At 38.8% G+C, this 22,546-nt stretch overlaps 1 protein-coding gene across 2 annotated transcripts in view; it reads left to right on the plus strand.

Annotated features, from left to right (window-relative positions):
- The window catches only part of LOC138168666 (pancreatic lipase-related protein 2-like), a 28,133-nt gene extending 5,954 nt beyond the window's left edge, over positions 1 to 22,179 (plus strand). Inside the window, exons 4-13 of one of the 2 annotated variants that reach the window (XM_069097575.1) lie at positions 3,406 to 3,540; positions 5,248 to 5,359; positions 8,189 to 8,308; positions 8,422 to 8,541; positions 12,885 to 13,003; positions 15,732 to 15,861; positions 16,182 to 16,293; positions 17,864 to 18,012; positions 19,716 to 19,731; positions 22,116 to 22,179. In XM_069097575.1, coding sequence (XP_068953676.1) covers positions 3,406 to 3,540; positions 5,248 to 5,359; positions 8,189 to 8,308; positions 8,422 to 8,541; positions 12,885 to 13,003; positions 15,732 to 15,861; positions 16,182 to 16,293; positions 17,864 to 18,012; positions 19,716 to 19,731; positions 22,116 to 22,179 — 1,077 coding nt within the window. Of the gene's footprint in view, positions 1 to 3,405; positions 3,541 to 5,247; positions 5,360 to 8,188; positions 8,309 to 8,421; positions 8,542 to 12,884; positions 13,004 to 15,731; positions 15,862 to 16,181; positions 16,294 to 17,863; positions 18,032 to 19,715; positions 19,732 to 22,115 lie in introns of both variants that reach the window. The other variant, XM_069097574.1, reaches the window with a different exon arrangement.
- Positions 22,180 to 22,546: the final 367 nt, after the last annotated feature.

Below are 22,546 nucleotides of genomic sequence, written 5' to 3' on the forward strand. Positions count from 1 at the left end.
CGGTTTTTATTTTAAAGTCTTGAAGGAACAGAGCTTCTATCAGTTTCCAAGGAATAGGTTCAAACATACATTAGAGTGTGACTCAGAGCCCCTACTTTGATAGCCCTGGGATTAACAAAAGAAACATCCTTTGAAAAACGTATGTTGAATAATAATGTTTTTTATCATTAATGGTAACATGTCAGGATAATTAAGGATATTTAATTCCCTGTTTTCTCACAATGTATTATATCTTACATATCTTGTAGTCTTCAGAGTGACCATTGCCCAAGCAGTTACGGTGTAGCTGTAAGGCTGAAGAAATCTGTCCCAGACCAATCTGGACAGCTCAGTGGTGAGGGAGTAGCCCATGTCACAGGGCACAAATTTTAAAGGAACTACAGAGTGGGTGAAATCATAACTGCTATGTCCTGTCTTGAGGCAGACTACCAGATGCAGTCCTTGATGAATTCAGAGATTTACTGATCACCCAAAATAATAGCCACCGTGATGGAGGGACATTTTTGCACTGGCTAGCCTACCGCAGAGGGTCAGTAATTCAGTCAATAGAAAAATATTAAGCATTTACTATGCACCAGACACTGTGCTTAGGATTGGGGATATAAAAAGGGGCAAAAAGACAATGCTTGCTCTCAAGCAGTTTATAATCTAATGATTGTATAATAGGTATAGAGCTAATTCCAAATCTCTCAGTTCAAAAGCATAAATAAATCTTAAAATTCCTCTCCAACCTCTCAATTCCTCCCATTTACCACCACAAACTCCTCCCAGGTATTAGAGCTGAAAGGTAATTTACAAACACATCATGTTGTCTGACTCCCTCATTTTCCTGATAAAGGACACCAAGGCTCATAAGGGTAAAATGACTGAGATCCTCTGATGCCGAGTGCTTTGCTATTCTTTGAATCTTCCCCTCAATCAGACTCCATTCTCCTTCATTTTCCTTTCTAAATAGAAAAAGGGCGGTTGCTCTGTACTCATTTGGCAATCATTAAAAGCAGTTCCTCCTGACAATTCTTCCTTAATATCAACTTTTAAAAAATTCTTTTTTCCTTACCTTGATGTTCTCATTCCCCAATAACTTAGTAACAACTCCCTGTCCATGTGAGCAAAATTTCCTTTGTACTTCTTGACATGATGCATTCTCCCAGGCAAAGGGGGTTAATACAGGGAACATATTACAAAAGACAAAGAGCTTTGTGTTCAAAGTAAGAACACATATATTTGAACCCCCAATGTGCTATTTATTAGCTATGTGACCTTGGATGAGTCATTTGCTTTCTCTTGGCCTTATTTGATCATCTGGAAGATGAGAAGACAAGGGTAGATGACCTCTAAGGCACATTCCAGCTCTAAATCCATGATTTTCTAACCTCTCTGAACCAGTTTCCTTTTTTGGTAAGTGGAGGTAATAATGTTTGTGCTACCTACCTCTTAGCATTGGTATAAAAATCAAATGAGGTGACCTGTGACAAATGCTAGATAGACAAACTTCCATTAAAGTCTGCTTTTGGTACCCATCTTGACGTGGTATGATGCTGTGTTCTCAAAGGCTATGCCAATGGAAAACAAGAATCAAAGTGTTCAAATGTAAGCCTGGTGCTGGGCTATATGTCCCAATACCTCATGTGGTGCTTGCAACATGGCAGGCACTTTATAAATATATCAAACTGAATTGAATTGAAGTCTAAGGATAGCTTAGCTAACTATGCACAGACTCAGAACCAGAATGTGGACCTCCAGATGTTGGATTTTTTCTTAATGTGTGATTATGAGGTATAGTTAACATGATCCTGATATTCAGAATATTCTAATTCAATCAGAGATATTTCCAAAGCATTCTCAGATCTCAGAAAAACTCTACAAAACTTTTGCATTGACAAACTAGATCCATTTCAGTTAAATCTCTCAAGTTGGAAGCAAATTTTATTATGGCTTACTTGTCTGTGGCTTACAGTTCTGGTCTTCATGAGAGAAAAGTGTTGAGCAAACTAGAGTGAAAATCTCTGACAGTTACCTCCTTTCTTTCTCCCCATAAGGATAAACTCAGCCAAAGAGCCCCAGAATTGTTTGGGGTTTTCTTTGTTTTGTTTTGTTTTGGGTATTATAAAGGATAATGGGAAGGGCATCATTCTGAATTCTTACATTTGCTCTCAGAATTTTTAATTTAACTACTGTCTGTGGCCATGCCTAATGATACAAAAGCCTCCCTTTTTGCCCCAACTGATGGTAACCTCTCACAGAAATATTTTCCATGGTGTTTTACTTGGAGCAAATACCCACACATAGAAAGTAGTTAATAATATTAACAGGGAAACAATACACTTTTAAAAAATGAGTTGAGATATGGCCTGAGACTTTAACTGTCTAGTTAGCAGCTTCCTTTCAAGAAAGGCAGTTTTGAGGGCAACTAGGTAGTGCAGTGAATAGAACACGGCCCAGGAGTCAGGAGGACTGAGTTCAAACCAGACCTCAGACACTTAACACTTACTAGTTGTGTGACCTTGAGCAAGTCACTTAACCCCAATTGCCCTGCCTTTCCCCCTCCAAAATAAAAGACCAAAAAAGAGGCAGTTTAGTTCAACAGGAAGAGAACTGATTTAGGGACATGATAAAAGATATGAGGTCAATCAACCAACCTATCCACAGGCAAATTTTAAGTACTTGCTTTGTGCCAGCTACCATGCCAGGTTCTTGTGATCCAAAACCAGAAATTAATCAGTCAGTCCCTGCTCTCTTCCATCCTCTATCAATCTATGACATTCCCTCAGGATTTTGTCCTTGATTTGACGACTAGCTAGGTAAACTTTGGCAAATCTCATCACTTCCATGGACCTAAATTTCTCTATTTGTAAGATGAGACAGTCAGGCTGGAAGACTTCTTGGATGTAGCCCAGCTCCAAAATTCTATGAAATCTTGAGTACTTCTTCCTGTTCAAACCTCCCTTTTATTTGTAAAAATAAAGGAATCGAGAGAACTGGTCTCTAGGATTCTTATATCTCTAACATTGTATGAGTCTATTACTTGCCTCCTACTCGGTCACCATAGATCTTTCAACCTATGTCATGGTCTTGGAGTTCTCCAAGAGTTACATCTGTTTATGACCTGATCTGAAGTTCCTAAGTATCCTAAGTATGTGTGGAAAGAGAATTATTGCCTAAACAAAGAAGTTTGAGCATGAACAGCCCTACTGATCAGTTGTTCCCTTGAAGAAAGAAAAATATTTAGGGGGAATTTTTTTTTAATTTGCTGTTGAAAAACAAGCACCACGCCAGTCCAGCTCTGTCAAAGGAAAAGATGCTAACGTAATCTGGTTATCACATGCCTATGACTCACTGTGCGTTGTATACTTCTATAATACTGATTTTTTGGTTGATTTCTTTTTTGTTCTATGTTTTCCCCAGAAAATGTTTCAGGTGGAAAAAGTGAACTGCTTCTGTATTGACTGGAAAAAGGGTTCAAGAACAAGGTATATACAAGCAACCAACAACATCCGGGTAGTAGGGGCTGAAGTGGCCTATCTGATCAATGTACTCTCAGTAAGTTGCCTTCTTTGTACTGTACACTAGGATATATTTGTTTTTAGAACTGATATGGTGTCTGGAATTAACCTTCCCAAATGGTCATGGTCACCATTCCACATTTGGTGTAATGGTTCACTCAGTACCAGATTTAGGGTTTAGATAAAGTTCCTTGAATAAAAATATATCCAGGCGTGGCTAGGTGGCTCAGTGAATAGAGCACTGGCCCTGGAGTCAGGAGGACCTGAGTTCAAATATGGCCTCAGACACTTAACACTTCTTAGCCATGTGACCTTGGGCAAGTCATTTAACCCCAATTGCCTTGCCTTCCCCCCTCAAAAAAAATCCAATAATCCCTGGTAAAAATGGTCCCCAAGGTGGTAAAAGTCAGAAGCAGTCATCAAGGAAATTCCCTAAGGTCATTGGTGTTCCCTCCCCAAATCCTAAAACTATAAAACTATTTTTACATCCTTCATACCCAAAGGGCCCATAGTTGAATCCTAGATCAATCTTCCTTGGGGGGGGGGGGGAGGTGGAGTTAATTCAAGTTTACCAAGTCTGCTCCATCAGTTCTCAGTTCCCATCAACCTCCATTGGGAGTATAAGAGTTAACCCAAGACTTCCTAGTTCCACAGAACAAATAAAACAAGAATCCTAACAAGAGTCCTTAGGATTTGTCTTTCTTCGGGCACACAAACAAGTCAGAGACAGTATTTGTATTGTAACTATAACTCACATTTATGGAGTACATTTAAAGATAGTACAAGACGTTCAGAAGATAGCTGACTTTTTCAGAGAGTTATTAGAAAAATGCCTGGAATATTTTGGAAGGGACCTCCAGTCAGGCCTGCAGTTGATCTAATCTGCCACTGGTCAGCAGTGTTAGCATTTCCACATAGCAGGAACAGCATTAAGATATATGAAACAGACTAAGTGGAATAGATTTTGGCCCTTTTTTCCCACCCCCCATCTCCAGTGTCAGCCCCATCTGGTTCCTTTTTTTCCTCAGCTAACAATGCCCCAAGTTTAGGATGGACTCGAGCAAAAAGGGGGACTGGGATGCTGGCCCAGGGAACTAACCCTGATAGGCCACCAGCAGTCCTTAAGACTAAGGTTGAATACAACTGCTGGTTAATGTATTCTCTTTTGTATTTTTTTCAAACTGAGGGTGGGCATTCTGCTGTAGTCAGCATTTCAGGGTAACAAGAGGAGGTTATGATCTCCCAGGGGGTGGGGGTGCTGATTGAATGTGGAGGGGGAGTTGAGAGAGACAAAGCACCCAAACTTCTTTTTAAAACATGATTTTTGTATTCTGTGGTTGCGGGGAGGACTGGTCTCTGGTATAATTGATGAAAATCCTGGCCAGCTTGCATGACACTGGTCTCTTGGCCCCTGGTGGTGCTACACAGGCCATCTGCCCCTGTTAGGGAGCACCCAGGTATAGCAGAATGAGAAAGTGAGTCCTGAGACTCACTTGACTTGATAACATTGGGACCATTAGGAGTGGCAGCCTAGGCCTAGGATGGACTTGGGGAACAGCTCTGCCAGATGGCTTGAGACTAGAAGAGAACTGCGAGGTGTACAAGGCAACCCAAAGAAGCGTTCCCTGCCCCCTTACTTCTTGGTACCTTTATGCAAAGCCCCAGTTGCCAAGTCCTAGTTAGGGCTCAGAATGAATGCCAGAAAGATGGTGCTGCCCCTTGAAGAAACTCTTCTTTCTGCCAGACAGAGTTTGGATATTCTCCTTCTAATGTTCACATCATTGGTCACAGTCTGGGAGCTCATGCTGCTGGGGAGGCTGGGAGGAGACTGGAAGGTCAAATCGGCAGGATCACAGGTATGCCAAAGAGAGGGTGACGATGATGATAGAATTTATCTAGTACTTTGGGGTCTGTGAAGTTCTTTACAAAGGTTCTCTTGCCTGATCCTCATGACAACTCTGTGAAGTTAATGCTATTAGTATTCCCATTTTACAGATCAAGAAACTGATGTTAAGAAAGTTTAAATCACTTACCCAGGGGCACGCTGCAAGTAAGGGACAGGATTCTGAACTCAGTCTCTATCTAAGGACTCTGTCAGGAAACCTTCTCTAATATTAGCTGTGGTGGGATGCTGGGACAGAAAATGGGGAGGAGGATGAGGAAGAGGAGAAGAAGATTTCAAAAAGAAATCATCTCTAATGTGATGTGATTCATTGCATCTTGAGGATTCAGAAGGCAATTTAGAATCTTGTAGTGCATCAGGTTATCACTGTAAGCATCATTTTGTCAGTCTGTGGTGGGGATTATAGGAGAGGTAGAAGGCCGAACTGAATCTAGACTGAGCCTATAAGCTATCCCGGAAGATATATTTAAAAAGACCAAACACCTGATGGATATGTTGATTTGTCATTTGCTTCTTTCTCACATAAAAAAATAAAAGGCAAACCAAGATTAGAAGGAAATAAGAAAACTGGGAAACAATTTTTACAGCCAGTGTCTCTGATAAAGGCCTCATTTCTAAAATATATAGAGAACTGAGTTGAATTTATAAAATACAAGTCATTCTCCAACTGATAAATGATTAAAGGATATAAAGAATCAGTTTTCAGATGAAGAAATTAAAGCTATCTATAGACATGAAAAATGCTCTAAATCACTATTGATTAGAGAAATGCAAATCAAAACAACTCTGAGGTTCCACATCACACCTATCAGATTGGCTAACATGACAAAACAGAAAAATGATAACTGATGGAGAAAATGTGGGAAAATTGGAACACTAATGCATTGTTGGTGGAGTTGTGAACTGATTCAATCATTCCGGAGAGTAATTTGGAACTATGCCCAAAAGGTTATAAAAATATGCATATTTTTGACTCAGAAATACTACTTTTAGGTCTGTATCACCAAGAGATCATAAAAATGGGAAAAGGACCCACATGTACAAAATATTTATTTCAGCTCCTCTTGTGGTGGCAAAGAATTGGAAATGGAGAGGATGCCCATCAATTGGGGAATGGTGAACAAGTTCTAGTATATGGATGCAATGGAATGCTATTGTGTTATAAGAAATGATGAGCAGGAAGATTTCAGAAAAACCTGGAAAGATTTACATGAACTGATGCTGAGTGAAGTGGGCAGAACCAGGAAAACATTATACACAGTAACAGTAACATTGTGTAATGACCAGCATTGATAGACTTAGGTCTTCTCAGCAATACAATGACCTAAGATAATTTCAAAAGATTCGTGATGGAAAATGCTATCCACATCCAGAGAAAGAACTTTGGAGTCTGAATAATGATTGGAGTATACTATTTTCTCTTTTTTTCTTTCCCGTGGTTTTTCTCTTTTGTTCTGATTCTTCTTTCACAAATCTAGCTAATGTGGAAATATTTAATATGATTGTATATGTATAGCCTATTTCAGATTTCTTGCCCTCTTGGGGAAGGGTGAGGGAGAAAAAAAAGAAATGCTAGAAAAACCTTGCCTTCTCTTCTAACATAAATTTTAACAACAGTAACTATATATATATATATATATATATATATATATATAACATATACATATATGTGTATGTATGTATATATATTTTCCCTAACCATCTACAAAGCACAAGAAATATTTTGTGAAGTTCCCTTAAAGAGTTGGTATTTATAGATTGAATACTATAATAACGTAGTGCATAGGACATAGATCTGATTCAGCAATATTGGGGGCCCTCAAGAAATATCTTTATACCAGCAATTTATCATATTTCTGTTTCTTTGTCAAGTTTTGAACACATTCAAATTCATACTGTGGATTTCATTTTTTCTTCAAATAAACATCTGTGCCTCTAGAAAAAAAATTAAATAAAAGGCAGGAAAAATATTTAGTTATTATAGCCAGGTTTTCGGGGAAGGGGTATTGACTGATGATAGACCTAAGTCAATCAAATGTTTATCATGCTTCCTGTTTCCATTGATCTGGCTGAGACTGAAAAAAAAAAGCAGGGAGAGGGCAGAGTGAGGAGCTGTTCACAGACATTTCAAAGATGCTCTGTCTTTATGTCTAATTGGTACTCACTTGATGGCACCTCCTAACAATTGAAGTTACTCTAAACCAGCTCTTCTGTCAGAGAACTCAAGGAGAGAAACCAAGTACTGGAGTGGAAACAGTGAGGATTCCCAGGTTCTACTCCTGGTCTTGCCAAGAACTCCCTATGTAACCTTGAACAAGTTACTTGTTTTCCAGGCTTCGTTTTCCTTAGTGATAAAATGAGAATTGGACTAGATAAAATATAAAGTCCCTTACTGCTCTTCTTTGTAGCTGTGTTACCATGGAAAGAGGCCTGGATTTAGTCATAAAAAGACCTGGGTTTGAATCTTCACTTTGCTGTTTATTACCTGCATGACCCTGGGCAAACAACCTCTCAGCCTTACATTTCTCATCCATAAAATGTAAGCTTTGGAGCAGGCGATCTCTAAGTATATTTCCGGCTTTAAATCTGTGATCTATAGACAAAGATTTAAATGTCCTAGGAGAGCTCTTGCTATTTAAAAGTTCCCTTTCAAAAAAACTGGAGTCCTTTAACAGTGTTAAATATTACATAGTGACCTGTCCATTTTGTGAGTATGGATGGATGGTTGAATCTCTGATTTTCTTCAAGTAGAGAACAACTGTTTATGAATTTTTTCCCCTAGGCTTGGATCCAGCTGAGCCTTGTTTCCAGAATACTCCAGAAGAAGTCCGATTGGATGCCAGTGATGCCATGTTTGTTGATGTGATTCACACAGACTCTGCTCCTATGATCCCAAACCTGGGTGAGTGTCTCACCTTGAGCCCTATAACTGGGACCAGCTGTAGTTAAACTCCTGATAAGGAGTCAGAACCTGACAGTAACTTAGCATCTGTTGACCTGTTTTGAATGTTTTAGGTTTGGGAATGAGTCAAATTGTGGGACATCTGGATTTCTTTCCAAATGGTGGAAAACAAATGCCTGGATGTCAGAAAAATATCCTTTCAACCATTGTTGATATAAATGGAATATGGGAAGGTATGTATATTGAGCAAACTAAGAAGATGATGACTTCCCCATTTTGAAAGATGTAAAAAATTTATAGGCTGCCCTTAATGGCAGCTAGAATTCTCTCCTGGCACAGATAAATATTTTGTCTCATCCTGGCAGTGTGCCATGGATAGATTCTATTGGATCCTAGATATGGAGTTATTAAAGGACCTTAGAAGTTGTCTAATTTAACTTTCTCATTTAAAGATTAGAGAAGTGAAACCTAGAGAGGTTAGGTCACTTACCATTGGTCACCCAGTTAAGAAATATTGGGGCTTTGATTTGAATTTGAATTCAGCTGAATTCATATTCTAGATAAATTTTTCCTTACTATTTCATCTACATTTGACTGAAAAATGTACTCTAAAGTAGGACCAACCTTACCTCTGGGTGAATAAGCAGGGTGAGTGTCCTGGCCTGTGTATCTCGGATGGCCTTATAATAAGGAGAACTATGGTTTGGGAAGTCTATATTCTCCTTTCTTTCTGTCATCTTCTCCCTCTCCTTTTCCCTCTCCCTCTCCTTCTCCTTCCCTCCAGCACTTCATTTAATCCCATGGGTATCCCTTCTGGGGTCATTGTGCAATTTCTGACACATTGGTAATTCAGTTCAGTTCCATAAGCATTAAATAAGTATCTATTTTGGGCAAGGCACAGTGCTAGTGAATGGGGATGCAAAGACAAAATAATAGATAGATAGATTAGATAGATAGATAGATAGATAGATAGATAGATAGATAGATAGATAGATAGATAGATAGATAGATAGATAGATAGATTTTCCCCTCAAAGAGTTCACATATCACTAGTATAGAAGAAAAGCTAATATTTTCCCCTAAAATGGGCTTTAGTCTACTGAATAACCTTCTTGGAATTTCCATCAGAAATCCTCAGGAAGAAAACTAGAAGGGAGCCAATGAGCTTAGAAATGATTTGTTGTATTTTTGTCACTCTTTATCAACATCTCATTTGACCTGGGTCACATTGTAATATCTTACATGTTTAATTACACTCTATGAGAAAATGTGCTGTAGTAGATAAAGGGTTATCTTTGGAGTCAGGAAAACATGAATTCAGGTCTTGCCACTAACACATACTCACTGCGTTTATAACTCTAGGTAAATCACTTAGTCCTCTCAGAGCTCTGGGTAAATGTTGGTAACCATTCATTACAGATCAGTCGCTAACCTGCAGTGGTAGATGAAGTTTCTTCACTGGGAATGCTTCCTACTGATGAAATCTCAGGACTGGGCCAAAAAAATTAGAAATGTTACTTACTGAGGTATACAGTACTTTGCCCCTCCCTCCACCAAATGAAGCTGTTTAATATTATACCAGGTGATTAATAGCAGGTGATTATGTAAATTAGAAAACAAATAACTACTTAGCCCTTTCTGAAAGGAAACTCTAGTGACAACAATAGTCCCTAACTCTAGAGAAATGATGAACAGGGTATACATAATAGAAATTAACATGGCCTTAATTACAGAAGTAATTTCAAGTGGGGTAAAAACATTAAAACTGACGTCTGGGCCTATTATGTGAGGTTCAGTCACCAGTTCTGGGCACCAGGGAACAATCTAATCCACTTTCTCTCTCTTGTTGGATCCTTGAGCAGCAATTTTGGATTAAAGAAACAATTAAGCATAAAATGGGTTCTGTTGTGCAGTAAGCCATAGCAGTGGTGGCCAGATCATCTTCTTACTAGAAGTTATTGGGCAGCAGGAACTGTAGAGGGCTTGGAGCATGTTTTTTTCTGTGAAAATGGACAATGTTTCAGTATCCTTACTTAGATGATGAAAAAGAAATCCTATTTAAGTATCTGGGATGTTTCCCAGGTGTGGCCTGCATCCAGGACAAATAACCCATTTGGAAGCTTCTTTCGAAAGAATGTGTCAGAAAGATTCCCTAGACCTAGAGCTGGTAGGCCTGAATTCTCAGGTTGATGGGATCTCACAGTTGGAAGGGGGCTCAAATCCATAGAGTCCATAGAGTCAGCCCTGAGTCTGATTAAGAATTCCTTCTGCAACCCTGTTGACCAGGGGTCATCTAGCCTTTTCTTGTAGATTTCCAATCAGGGGAACCCACCACCTCCTAGAGCAGCCCACCCCATTGCAGAATAGCTAGAGTTGTTAGGAAATGCTTCTGACAGCAAACCTAAACCTGCCTCTGTCACTTCTGCCCATTGTTTTTAACTCTACCCTCTAGGGTCAAACAGACCTAGCTTAATTCCTCTTTCATATTTTAAGACAATCATTGGCAAGTTCAAGACAATCCAGAGCAGGGAGACAAAATGGTGAAGGACTTTGAGAGCATGCCATAAGAGAAGCTAGGGGACAAACTGAAGATGTTCAGAGTGAAGAAAATTTAGGGGGAAAGGAGTGAAGAAATGATAGCTTTCCTCAAGTATTCAAAAATCTAGCCAATGACCTTCTTAAAACATTGTGCCCAGAAATTAACACAATACTCTTAATGTGATCAGGTCAGCAGAACACAATATATATCACCTGCGTGAGTGTCACCTGCATGCTTTTAACCCTAAGCCTGGCAATGTGGCTTAAGAGCTCACCACCTCTCTTGAATGAAATTGACTCCTATGGATTCACTATTAACTCATTTTGAACTTGTATCCCACTAGAAGTCTCATATCTTTTTCAAATCAATTGCCATTTAATGTCCCTCTCTTGCTTCATATCTGTGCTGCAGATTCTTGTATCCTAACCCTGTTCCTTTCTACTAGATTGTCCTTTGACAAGGTATTTTATTTCTTTGGTTCTTCTTTTACCTCAGTCTCCCTTTTTGTAAAATGAGGGGATCTATTTGACCTCTAAGGTGTCTGTATTTTCACAGTTTCTGAGGTCTCTTCCAACTCTAGCATTCTAAGAGGAAGTGAAGTTAGAAAGTAATTTTAATAGCTGGAATTTCATTGGGGAAAGTGACAGAAAAAGAAAAAAAAACATATGGCAGTAATCATATTGATTCTATTCATAAATAGTTTTGTTTTATGTCCTGAGACACAAAAAGAGAACAATCTCTAGAAATTTCTAGGCTATCAGGCAACTACCTTCCAATGGACCTGGAGTTTATAAGTATTTTAGACAAGCAGTCCAGATTCATGCCATAATAGGTTTAGCAGGTGTAATCTATAACCCAAGGCCCCTAAAGATTCCACAAACTCTCCTCTGTCTAGTTTCTGGATTTCCTTATAATTAAACTCTGCCCCACCCCATGCTTTACCTATATCACTGAGTTTTTACCTATATCATTTAGTAAGGCATATTCTTCCTGAGCTAGACTCCAGTGATGTCCTATTCTACACAATTTCAGTAATTATTAGGCTGTCAAAGTTGCTTTCTTACATTAGGATATCTAGTTCACCCTATTAGTTACCTATACTTTCTTTATTTGTATATAGATATTTGAGGCTATGAGTTTCATGCTGACTCCTTTCTTGGATTCTTGAAAATTTATGGATGACTGAATTGCTTAGTATCTCCAATGTTATTTTTCTTCCTATGTTGTCTTTACCCTCTATGATAATTAGTTTAATAACACACACACACTTAGTAAAAGAGTAAGGCAGTTTTCTCTCCTCTTCCCCATTTTCCCCTCCTTTCCTCTTTCTCCTTCCTTTTCAGATTAAACCATTTTTATTATATTTGCATGATTCCAAGGAATTACATTCTCAGCCTCTTAAAGGTGTTCTCCATCTCTGGCCATGAGCCTGTCATGCCTCTTTGTTTAGCCATAGTTGAGAAATCCATGTCCCATTCTTAGATATCATCCTCTTAATTAGCTGTTCACTTCCCACATCTGCTTATCTCTTCCAAAGCTCTCTCTATAATAGATGCTTGATAATATTTGCTGAATGAATGAATTTCCTAAACTGCAGTTGCATGTACAGAACATCAAAATATTGGTCAAATCAGTCCATTTAGTGGTGGAAAAATCAATCAAACCAGTTGTTTGCTGTCATGTAGACAAAACAACCCATTTGATGGCTGTTTTTACTTTTCAAGTGGTGATTTTAGCTTTGAGTAGGCACAGCTTGAATTCAAGTTATGGAGGCTAGAGATAGTTATAGGTCCCTTAAGTAATGGTGAAGAATTCTGCAAATACACTTGAATGTAAAGGAATTGGGAAAAAAACCTATAATTTACAATTATTGTAACATATATAAAAATCCTGACACTGACTTAGGAATTGTGTAAATAATTCAAAGTACAAAAATAAACAAACAAAATACCAAACTCTTAACTGCTTTGGTCAAATTCTTTAATGGGAAAATGAAACTGCATTCTTGCTGAGTTTAATTGAAGTTTGTCTCCCCAGGGACACGTGATTTTGCAGCTTGCAATCACTTGCGAAGCTATAAATATTACTCTGAAAGCATCCTCCAACCCGATGGCTTTCTTGGTTATCCCTGTGCTTCCTATGAGGTTTTTGACTCGGTAAGCGATCTATCCTCTATACCCCAAAATGTGAGTTAAAACCCTAAGACACACCACCTTCACAGAATATAATTTTGTTCTACCAAAGAACAGAAAGATAACATTATGACTTGGATTTAGGTTAAACAATAAATATTTATTAAATGTCTACTACCTGCTAGGCACTATGCTAAGTGTTAGGGATACCAGAAGAATTAAAAAGCAGTCCCTGTCCTCAGGGAGTTAACAGTCTAATGGAGGAGAAAACATATAAACAAACATATACAAAGCAAGTTATATACAGGATAAATAGGAAATAATTAACAGAGGGAAGACACTGGAATTAAGAGGGGTGGGGAAAGGTTTCCTATAAAAGTTGGGATTTAGGTCCAGTTTTGGAAGACCTAGGTTCAAGAACTGCTTCTGACGTATACTAGCTATGTGACCACAGTCAAGACACTTAATTCTAAGATTATGAAATACAGAATGACTTGTAGGCTTCATCATTGGTGGAGAGCATTCCCTCTTTAAAGAAATCATAGGTCAACACAAATCTCAATAACGAAAATAAAATAAAACAAAAGATATATAAATTATAATCTGGTCACTGACCCCATCTTCTTGACTGATGAAAGCAAAATAATGGTATGGGAAAATTTCAAAAGCATATGATCATAAGAAAAGAACTCAAAAAACATCACATAATGGAGGATCAAACTGCCCCAGTCCAAGTGGGTAGCAAAGGAAATTTGACTATGAACATGCAATTGGAGGGGGTAGACTTCTATGACTCTTCATGACCCCATGGACCATAGCACACCAATACTGTCCACGGAGTTTTCTTGGGCAAAGATACTGGAGTGGTTTGCCATTTCCTTCTCCAGTAGATAAGGTAAAGAGAGGTTAAGTGACTTGCCCAAGGTCACATAGTTAGTAAATGCCTGAGGGCAGATTTGAATTCAGGTCTTCTTGCCCCCAGGCTCAGCTTTCTATCTCCTGAGTTATCCAGATGCTTCTTCTGACTCATAGCTAGAGCTAGACAAATGGAGCCTGACCCCAGAGTGCTGACACTGATGGAGTCTACTTCCTCCTGATGATGGTCCCCTGGACCACCATTCCCATACCTCATAATCTTCAGTCTGCTATACCTGAGGGTCATACCCCTCTTTCAGGGACTGCCTTCTCCCATAAATGCACCTCTTCACCTTCAGTCTTCCCTCTACCTTTCCCTAGGGATTGAGAAATGGGAGTCATTGGCTGTGCTCTCAGCTGAAATCTAAATCTCTGGAAGGCAGGCTATCCCTACTGTATCTGAATATACCTGATTGTTCTTTGTACTACCCTCTACTCCTACTAAATTTACCCTGGGCACCAGAATTCCTAGTTTTGTGGCAGAGGGAGAAAAAAGAAGCCAGTCAAAGGCCATAGATCTACCTACTGTATCAAAGTCATGTCTGCCAACATGATGGGAGTCAACTCCCAAAGTGATTTTTAACATTTATTTTTAAAAGACTGAAAAGAGAACTATATGAAAATGTACATTTTCCCCTGTCCTGAATTTCTTTGACTTTCACAGAATCACAGAATCTTGGGGTTGGAACTAACTTTAGAGACTCCCTAGTTCAATTTTTCATGCAATGCAGGAATCCCCTCAACAATGCCCTTGAAAGGTGCTCAGATGCCTTTCCATCAGTTACAGGAAACTTCTCCAGTGGCAGTGCAATCTATTTCTGGACAGCTTTGATTAGTACTTACAAATACTTTCTTGTTCACTCTCATCTGCCTCCCTGTAAATTCCGCTCACTTTTTCCAATGTTACCCTTTGAAATTAAACAGAATCAGTCAAATTTCTCCTCCACTCCATAGCTTTTCAGGTACTTTAGGGCAGGAACCATGCTGCTACCCCAAGATTTTTTTTCTTCAAGATAAGTGTACTGGTTTCTTCAACCATTCCTCATATGATATAGCTTCAAGTCTCTTTTGTCATTCTGATTATCCTTCACTTCTCCCAAACCATGACTGATTCTACTCAGCCACTTTGTGTGCACATGTGTGTATGTGTATCAAAGTCAACATGTCATCTATCTAATGAGTCAACAAGTATTTATGGTATTTATATCCCAAGCAGCTAGCATAGTACTAGAACACAGTTGGCACTTAATATGTGCTTGGTTGCTAGAATGACTATTGGGTCCAGTACTGTGCTAGGCTCTAGGAAGGATATAAGGGAAGCATAAGGCATATCATTCTTTTCATGGAGTTTATCATCTAGTGGGAAACAACACATAATCCTATCCAATGGAGGTCAGTTGGAAATGTAGGTAAAAGTGTGGGGAGAGAAGGAAGGTGGGAACAGGAATAACAGAAAGTAGACTAGCATTGGTGGGCTAAAAAACAGTGAGAAACAATAATAATAGTGGACATTTATATAGCAAGCACATTTTTTCCCATTTTACAGATGAGGACAGTGATATAGACATGACATTAGCACATTGTGTATGCCAGAGAGAAAAGGGAATTTAAATGCTATTTTATGTGACCTAGGCCAGTCACTTGACCTCTACTTCAGTTTCCCCACCTATAGAATGGGGATGATATTACTTGTACTACTTATCTTATAGGGTTGTTGTTAGAAAAGTACTATATCCATCTTACTCTACATTGAGCAGGTGATCACCAATTTGTCAAATAAATGACTCAACATATTACATTTCATAGACAAATTCATTCATTTCTTTTCACCTACCAGGATGCATGTTTCCCTTGTCCAGCTGAAGGCTGCCCAAAAATGGGTCACTATGCTGACCAGTTTAAGGGAAAAACAAACGCATTGGGGCAGACATTTTTCCTGAACACTGGGGACAGTGGTAACTTTACTCGTGAGTTTCTTTTTTGTTTATTATGTCATTTTTATAATCCTTACAAGCAAATTTAATTTTTTCCAAATCACCATCCCCCCTCCCCTTTTTTATTGGCTTGACTTTCCCCTGGGGATATAGAAAGGTAATGAAATGCACAAGTTCATTGTGATCCAACGCTTATAAGTCTTCTCCTAATGGATCAGTAGAAAATCCACGCATATATAAATGTCTGTTGAATAGTGGGCAAAACCCTATGTAATGCCAGAAAAAAGAAACATGACACAAGTATTCTTTTCTACATTATAAAAAGGTGACTTCAACATATTTTCTTTGGGCAGGTTGGAGATACAGAGTATCAGTCAAACTCTCCGGAGAGAAAAAACTGACTGGGTATATCAGGATTGCTATGTTTGGAAGTAATGGCATTTCAAGACAATATGACATTTTCAAGTAAGTCGAACATTCAAGTAAAATAGTCATTCTTTTCTACATACTAAATCATTCTTTTCCAAGTACTTTGCTTCACCTAGCAGAGGTGTTCTTGAAAGCTTACATATAAATTAATTTTTAAACAACTTTAAAAAATGGAACCATGGAATTTTAGAGAAGGAAGATGTCATCTGGTCCAAACCCAACTTGTCTTAGAGATGGAGAAACAATGAAGAATAGTGATGACATTAGAACTACAAGGGTAGAGACACAAACAACACCCAGTATGAAGACTACAGGAATCTTTCCCAGGTGCCAACCTCAGTATGGTGTTGGGTACTTCCTCCTTGGGAGGGCTTCCATGTTTCCTTTCCCTGGATAACTGCTATTCTATTCTTTTAAGTCTTCTAGAAGGTGAAAATCTTTGACTCAACCTCAATTACATTCACACATCTCCCCTTCCCCCCCTTCACCAGTTGGAGAGTTCTCTCCACCTGCCTCAACCCTCCAGCCCACTGAATTTGCAATGATTCAATTCGATCTGATCTAATTATACCTGTAAGAAAAGAAAATGTGGCTTTGTCTAAGGGTTCTCAATCAGGCATCAGTGAAATGTTAAAAATTCTTATAATTTTCCTTTGTAATCCTCTGTATTTCTAATACTGTATTTAATGCATTTTGTTTCTGAGAAGGGGACCATCAACTTCCCCAGACTATGAAAGAGTTTCATGACACAAAAATTTAAAGAATCCATGCTCTAGTTCAGTCCCTTCCTTTTACAGATTAAGAAACTTAAACCTGGGGTGGCTAGGTGGTGCAGTGAATAGAGCACCAGCCCCGGAGTCAGGAGGATCTGAGTTCAAATTTGGCCTCAGACACTTAACACTTACTAGCCATGTGACCTTAGGCAAGTCACTTAACCCCAATTGCCCTGCCCTACCCCCTCCAAAAAGCAAAAGAAGAAAAAGAAAGAAGCTAAAACCTGTTAAAGAGAAGGGACTTGCCCAATGTATGCTAGGGGAGTCCTGGAGTTAATCCCTTAAGAATGCATACTTTCTAACTTACCTATTTTGTAAGTTCTCATTTAGAAATATTAGATTTTTCTCAAAGTGAAGCATTTGTATATTATAAGCAGAAAAAATAGCCATAGTTTTATTCAATTTTACATTTTCACTTTCGTATGAAGTCTGCATCCAACTTTGAAAAAAATTCTGGTCACAACTTTGGTGCCATGCAAATGATTCCACAATGATCTATGATTCATATTTTAAAAGGTAAGGCAGAGTTAAGTGTGTCCCTGGGCTATACTAACTGGGTGTTGGTTCCTTAAAGGGTTAATACCCTTTCCAACCATCTATCGACTACTAGAGAGAGACTCAGGCAGTGAGGAAAATAGCATCCCATCATATTCCAAGCTGAATTCCTAGAGAATGATTTTGGTCTTGTAAAATCCTTCAATACACATCCAGGAACCAATCCACAGCTGTACTAGGCTTACCCATTTCCAGTGAGTTTGGGGAAGCAGCGAATTTCCAGTTTTCCTAATAGCACAGTTCATTGGCATGACCTTTCCATGCTTCTCTACTTGAAGGGGCTCCCTCAGGCCAGGTGCAAGTCATAAGAAGGAGATTGATGTTGACATCAATGTGGGAAAAGTGGAGAAGGTGAAATTCCTCTGGTACAACAACGTGATCAACCTCTTCCGGCCCAAATTAGGTGCTTCAAAGGTCACAGTGCAAAGTGGTGAAGATGGAACAGAGTATGTACATTCTGGATATAATAATGATTTATATTTAAATTATACTTATTAATTTAAATTTTTATTAAGTTTATTAAGTTAAATGTTTAAATTATACTTTTTTTCCTTCACAACAACCCTGTGAAGTAATGCAGTAATTTTTGGACCCATTTTACAGATAAGGGAACTAAGATCCAGAGAGGCTGACTAATTTGTTCAGCTAGTTAGTAAATGATATTCAGGTCTCTCCCAACTCAAGTTAACTCTTTGACCATGCGTATTTGTCTGTTTTTCTGCCTTTTTTGGAAATCAAATGATAATTCACTAAGACCATGTGGCTCAACAGAGGTTGTTGGTTAAAAGCAAGAAATAGCAGATTAAAAAGGGGAAGTGATGAGGTTAGACAATCTGATAGATGCTGTGGAAAATGTCTAGGATGCACTACTGGGAAGTAAATGACAACAATTCCAGGTGTCATAGTAATATTATTATCCATTATTCAAATGTATTTGATGGGAAGATGTGAAAGATCATAGCATTAGAGAATATGATATGAGTTGGGAGCCTGGCCCTGAATGATCAAATTCTTCCTTTGGGAATCTGCAATTCTCTTTGACTTGACTTTAGAAAAATATAGCAGTTTGAAGGGAACATAAAGTCCTGAGAAGGCAAAATAATTCATCATTATCACTGAAAGATAGGTTTAAACCTAGAAGGGCCCTGAGAACTCATATAATCTGATTCTTTCACTTTTACAGATGGGTAAACTGAGTTCTAGAGAAGTTCTGTGACAGAACTGGCATTAGATGGAATTTTTCAAGTGTCTTGATTCTGGATCTTCCCTGAGCACAGTTTCTTTGTTGATCATTTTTGGTATTCAATTGGAGCTTTATTTATCAGTTCTTTTATTTATCTGTTTTCTATTAGTTTGGTCAACCCCAGTGAAAGTAATAGGGAGGAGATGTGTATGGTAAAACCTGGCTAATAGTGAATAATGAGGAAAGAGTAAGTCGACTTTGGAGAAAGTTTGAATTGTAGATTGTCTTGTTGTTTGGGGGACAGGTGTGTCTGATCCCATGTTGTTATCAGAATGAAGAACTCATAGGGTGTAAACTCTCTACTCTGTACTCAATGCTCATTGGCCATATGTGTATAACTAAGTCTACGAGAGGTTAAATGATTTGCCCAGTCTCATCCAATGTCCCAGAACAGAAACCAACTCTTCTGCACTCCAAGGCTAGCCTGTTATCAACTATGACTGTGAACTCCTCTCAGAGTTTAATCAATTACAAGCATTTATTAAGTACTTTTCTTGCTACAGACCCTAGATTGAGTGCTGGAAATATAAAGGGAAGAGTAAAACAGACTTTGCCCTCAAGGAGCTTAAATTTTAACAGGAAAGACAACACACATACATAGATGATAAGAAAGGAAGAAAGAAAGAAAGGAAGGAAGGAAGGGAGGGAGGGATGGAGGGAGAGAGAGAGAGGGAGAGAGAGAGAGAGAGAGAGAGAGAGAGAGAGAGAGAGAGAGAGAGAGAGAGAGAGAGAGAGAGAGAGAGAGAGAGAGAGAGAGAGAGAGAGAGAGAGAGAGAGAGAAAGAAAGAAAGAAAGAAAGAAAGAAAGAAAGAAAGAAAGAAAGAAAGAAAGAAAGAAAGAAAGAAAGAAAGAAAGAAAGAAGGAAAGAAGGAAAGGAAGGAAGGAAGCCAATGTGGGAATTCGGCATATTTGATATGAGGATTTTGTTTATCTTTTGTTCTTTCTGGGCAATAAGGGTGGGGGAAAAAAACACTTGTTAATTCTTCTTTAGTTCAATTTAAAGAAAATATAGAAAATGAATGCAGAGTGGTTTTGGGGTAGGGAACACTAGCAACTGGGTCAGGGTGGAGGGTGAGGGACTCAAAAAGTGGTTATACAAAAGGTGGTTTTTGATCTGAGCATTGAAGGAAATCAAGAATTGCAAGAATCAGAGGTCAGGAGAGAGTGTATTCTAGGCATGAAGGAGTACAAACAGAAAGGCATGGAAGTAGGAGATTGTCATATGAAAGGTTGTATGTAAAGAAACAGATGAATTACCTTTAAAGACAATGTAAATTATAAACAAATACACCTGTAAACTTACTTGTAAATGAAGTTGTCCATAAAAAACAATTTCCACTCATAGCAGAGCTATATTATATTACATGAAAGAGGATTTTAAACACAGAAGTTCACTAATTTTACAATGGAGTTCCCCAGGTGACTAATTACCACCAATTGGTCTAACTCAGGACTGTGTCTAACCTACTCCCTAGGGCTTTAAAATTGTTCCAGTGAGAGAAAGAACCTATTGCCACATATTCCATCCAATACTTCCCTTCTTCAATGACTGCAAATTTAGTACTCCTGATCTCCTCTGGGTTTCGAAAAATTCAGGAAAGTGGGAAAGAAATCTCAGGAAAAGACTGGTGCTCTTAATGCATGAAGAATAAAATGAAGAACTTAGGCCGTGCAGAACCATTCAAGGAACATTTCACTTTAGCAACCCTCTGCTGGCATGAGAGGGAATATAGCATAGCATAATGTTTAGATTAGCTGGCAGCTTGGTGGCACAGTAGATAGACTTTCCAGCCTGGATGCAGGAATTACCATCTTCCTGAATTCACCTCTAGCCTCAGACACTTACTGTGTTGCACTAAGTCACTTAACCTTCTTTGCCTTGGTTCTTTATGTGGAAAATGACCTGGAGAAGAAAATGTTGAACCACACCAGTATTTCTGCCAAGAAAACTCCAAATGGGTCACAAAGAGTTATGCTGAAAAATGACTAAACAACAAGTGATACATAATCAGCCTCAGAACCAAAACAACCTGAGTTCCAATGTTACATCTGACGCATAATAGCTGTGTGACCCTGCACAAACCATGCAACATCTCAGTACTCTGGTCAGAGGAGTTAAACATGTGGTCAGTCCTTAACTCTCCTAGCGGGGCCCAAAACAGATTAAAATGTAATTTGGAAATATTTAAGAGAATAGACATGTTGTCGTTCAGTCATTTTCAGTCGTGTCTGACTCTTTGCGACCCACTTTTAGGGTTTTCTTGGCAAAGCTACTGGAGTGGTTTACCATTTCCTTCTCCAGCTCATTTTATAGTCGACGAAACTGAAGTAAACAAAGTTAAGTGATTTGTGCAGGGTCAAGGAGCTAGTAAGTTTCTAAAGCTAGATTTGAATTTACAGAGATGTGTCTTCCTTACTCCAGGCCTGACACTCTATCCACTGCTCCCAACAAAATAGTTAAGATACAATAAAGTACATTTTAAAACTAAGTTGATTTTCAGCCTACAGGGATCATTATGTACAAACTGAATTTGACACCACTGCTCTAGGCAAGTCTCTAAAATCATAAATTACAAAGAATGGGGGGTGAGGTAGGGGGGTGGGTGGGTGCTGCATTGGAGGAGAGACCTTCATCAAGGAGTTCCATGTAGTGAAATCACCAATCCAGGTCCAACCCCTAACTTTCTGCTGCACACAACTACTGACTTGAGACTGGACCTAAAACATGAAGTAGGAATTCTTTTTTTCCTTCTTCTTCAGTAATGGATTAGGCAGATGCAAACAGACACCTGGAACTTTAAGTAGTGACAGTTGTCTGAATCACTGGGAAGAGTTTCCATACCAAGAGATAGTCTATCAATTGATATTCCATCAATAGAATCTGAACTTCCCTCCCCCAAAGTAGGAAGAATTAGGAAGGCTTGAGTGTGAGTTAACACAGATTTCTGAAAGAATGGGATCTGATTGAATAGGGTTTTATAACATACTACTTACTGGAAATAGGTCCACAGTCCTAGACTTAGAAGGGACCTCAGAGGTCATACAATTCAATCATCTCATTTTACAGATGAGTAAAGGAGGGTCCTGGAAGGCTGTGACTTGCCCAAAGGCACAATGATAGGTTTTGAACTGAAGTCTTTTGACATCCTCCAGCTCTCCCTCCTACATCCACAAAACACAAATGAAATAAACACTTTAACAAAGGCTGACCAGTCCGATAAATGAAATCAGCTGGAGTCTCACCAAAGTTTTGCCACCCATTGATGATTTCATTTTTACCTCCACAGGTATCACTTCTGCAGTAGTGACACCGTTCGAGAAGATGTTCTGCAAACACTCTCTCCTTGCTAGAAATGGACCGGGGTGGTCTTGCTATGTCTTTATCGTAATAGAATTTGTAAAATGCATCCTCTTGTTTTATGTGATATTGATGCCTACCTTCCCATCCTAGTCTGGTTACTAGCCTGACTGGAAGTTTCCTGAGGGTAACAGCCATCTCATCTAAACTCTATTATCTTCCTTAGTGCTCCACAGACAGAAAGGTACCTAATAAATGTTTGCTGTATGAAGAGAGAAATGCATTAGTCCATTTTCTTTGTATATACTCATTAGCCTCCCTGTGTACATGTTGTAGAATATGTTTCATAAGAGCACAAAATGTTTCACTTTTGTCTTTGTACCTTTGGCATCTAACACCATGTTTGGCACCCATAGCAGA

This window comes from Petaurus breviceps, unplaced genomic scaffold (genome assembly GCF_028583685.1).
Source record: "Petaurus breviceps papuanus isolate PSGF00001 unplaced genomic scaffold, PetGlider_PUasm1.0 37, whole genome shotgun sequence".
Lineage (NCBI taxonomy): Eukaryota > Metazoa > Chordata > Mammalia > Diprotodontia > Petauridae > Petaurus > Petaurus breviceps.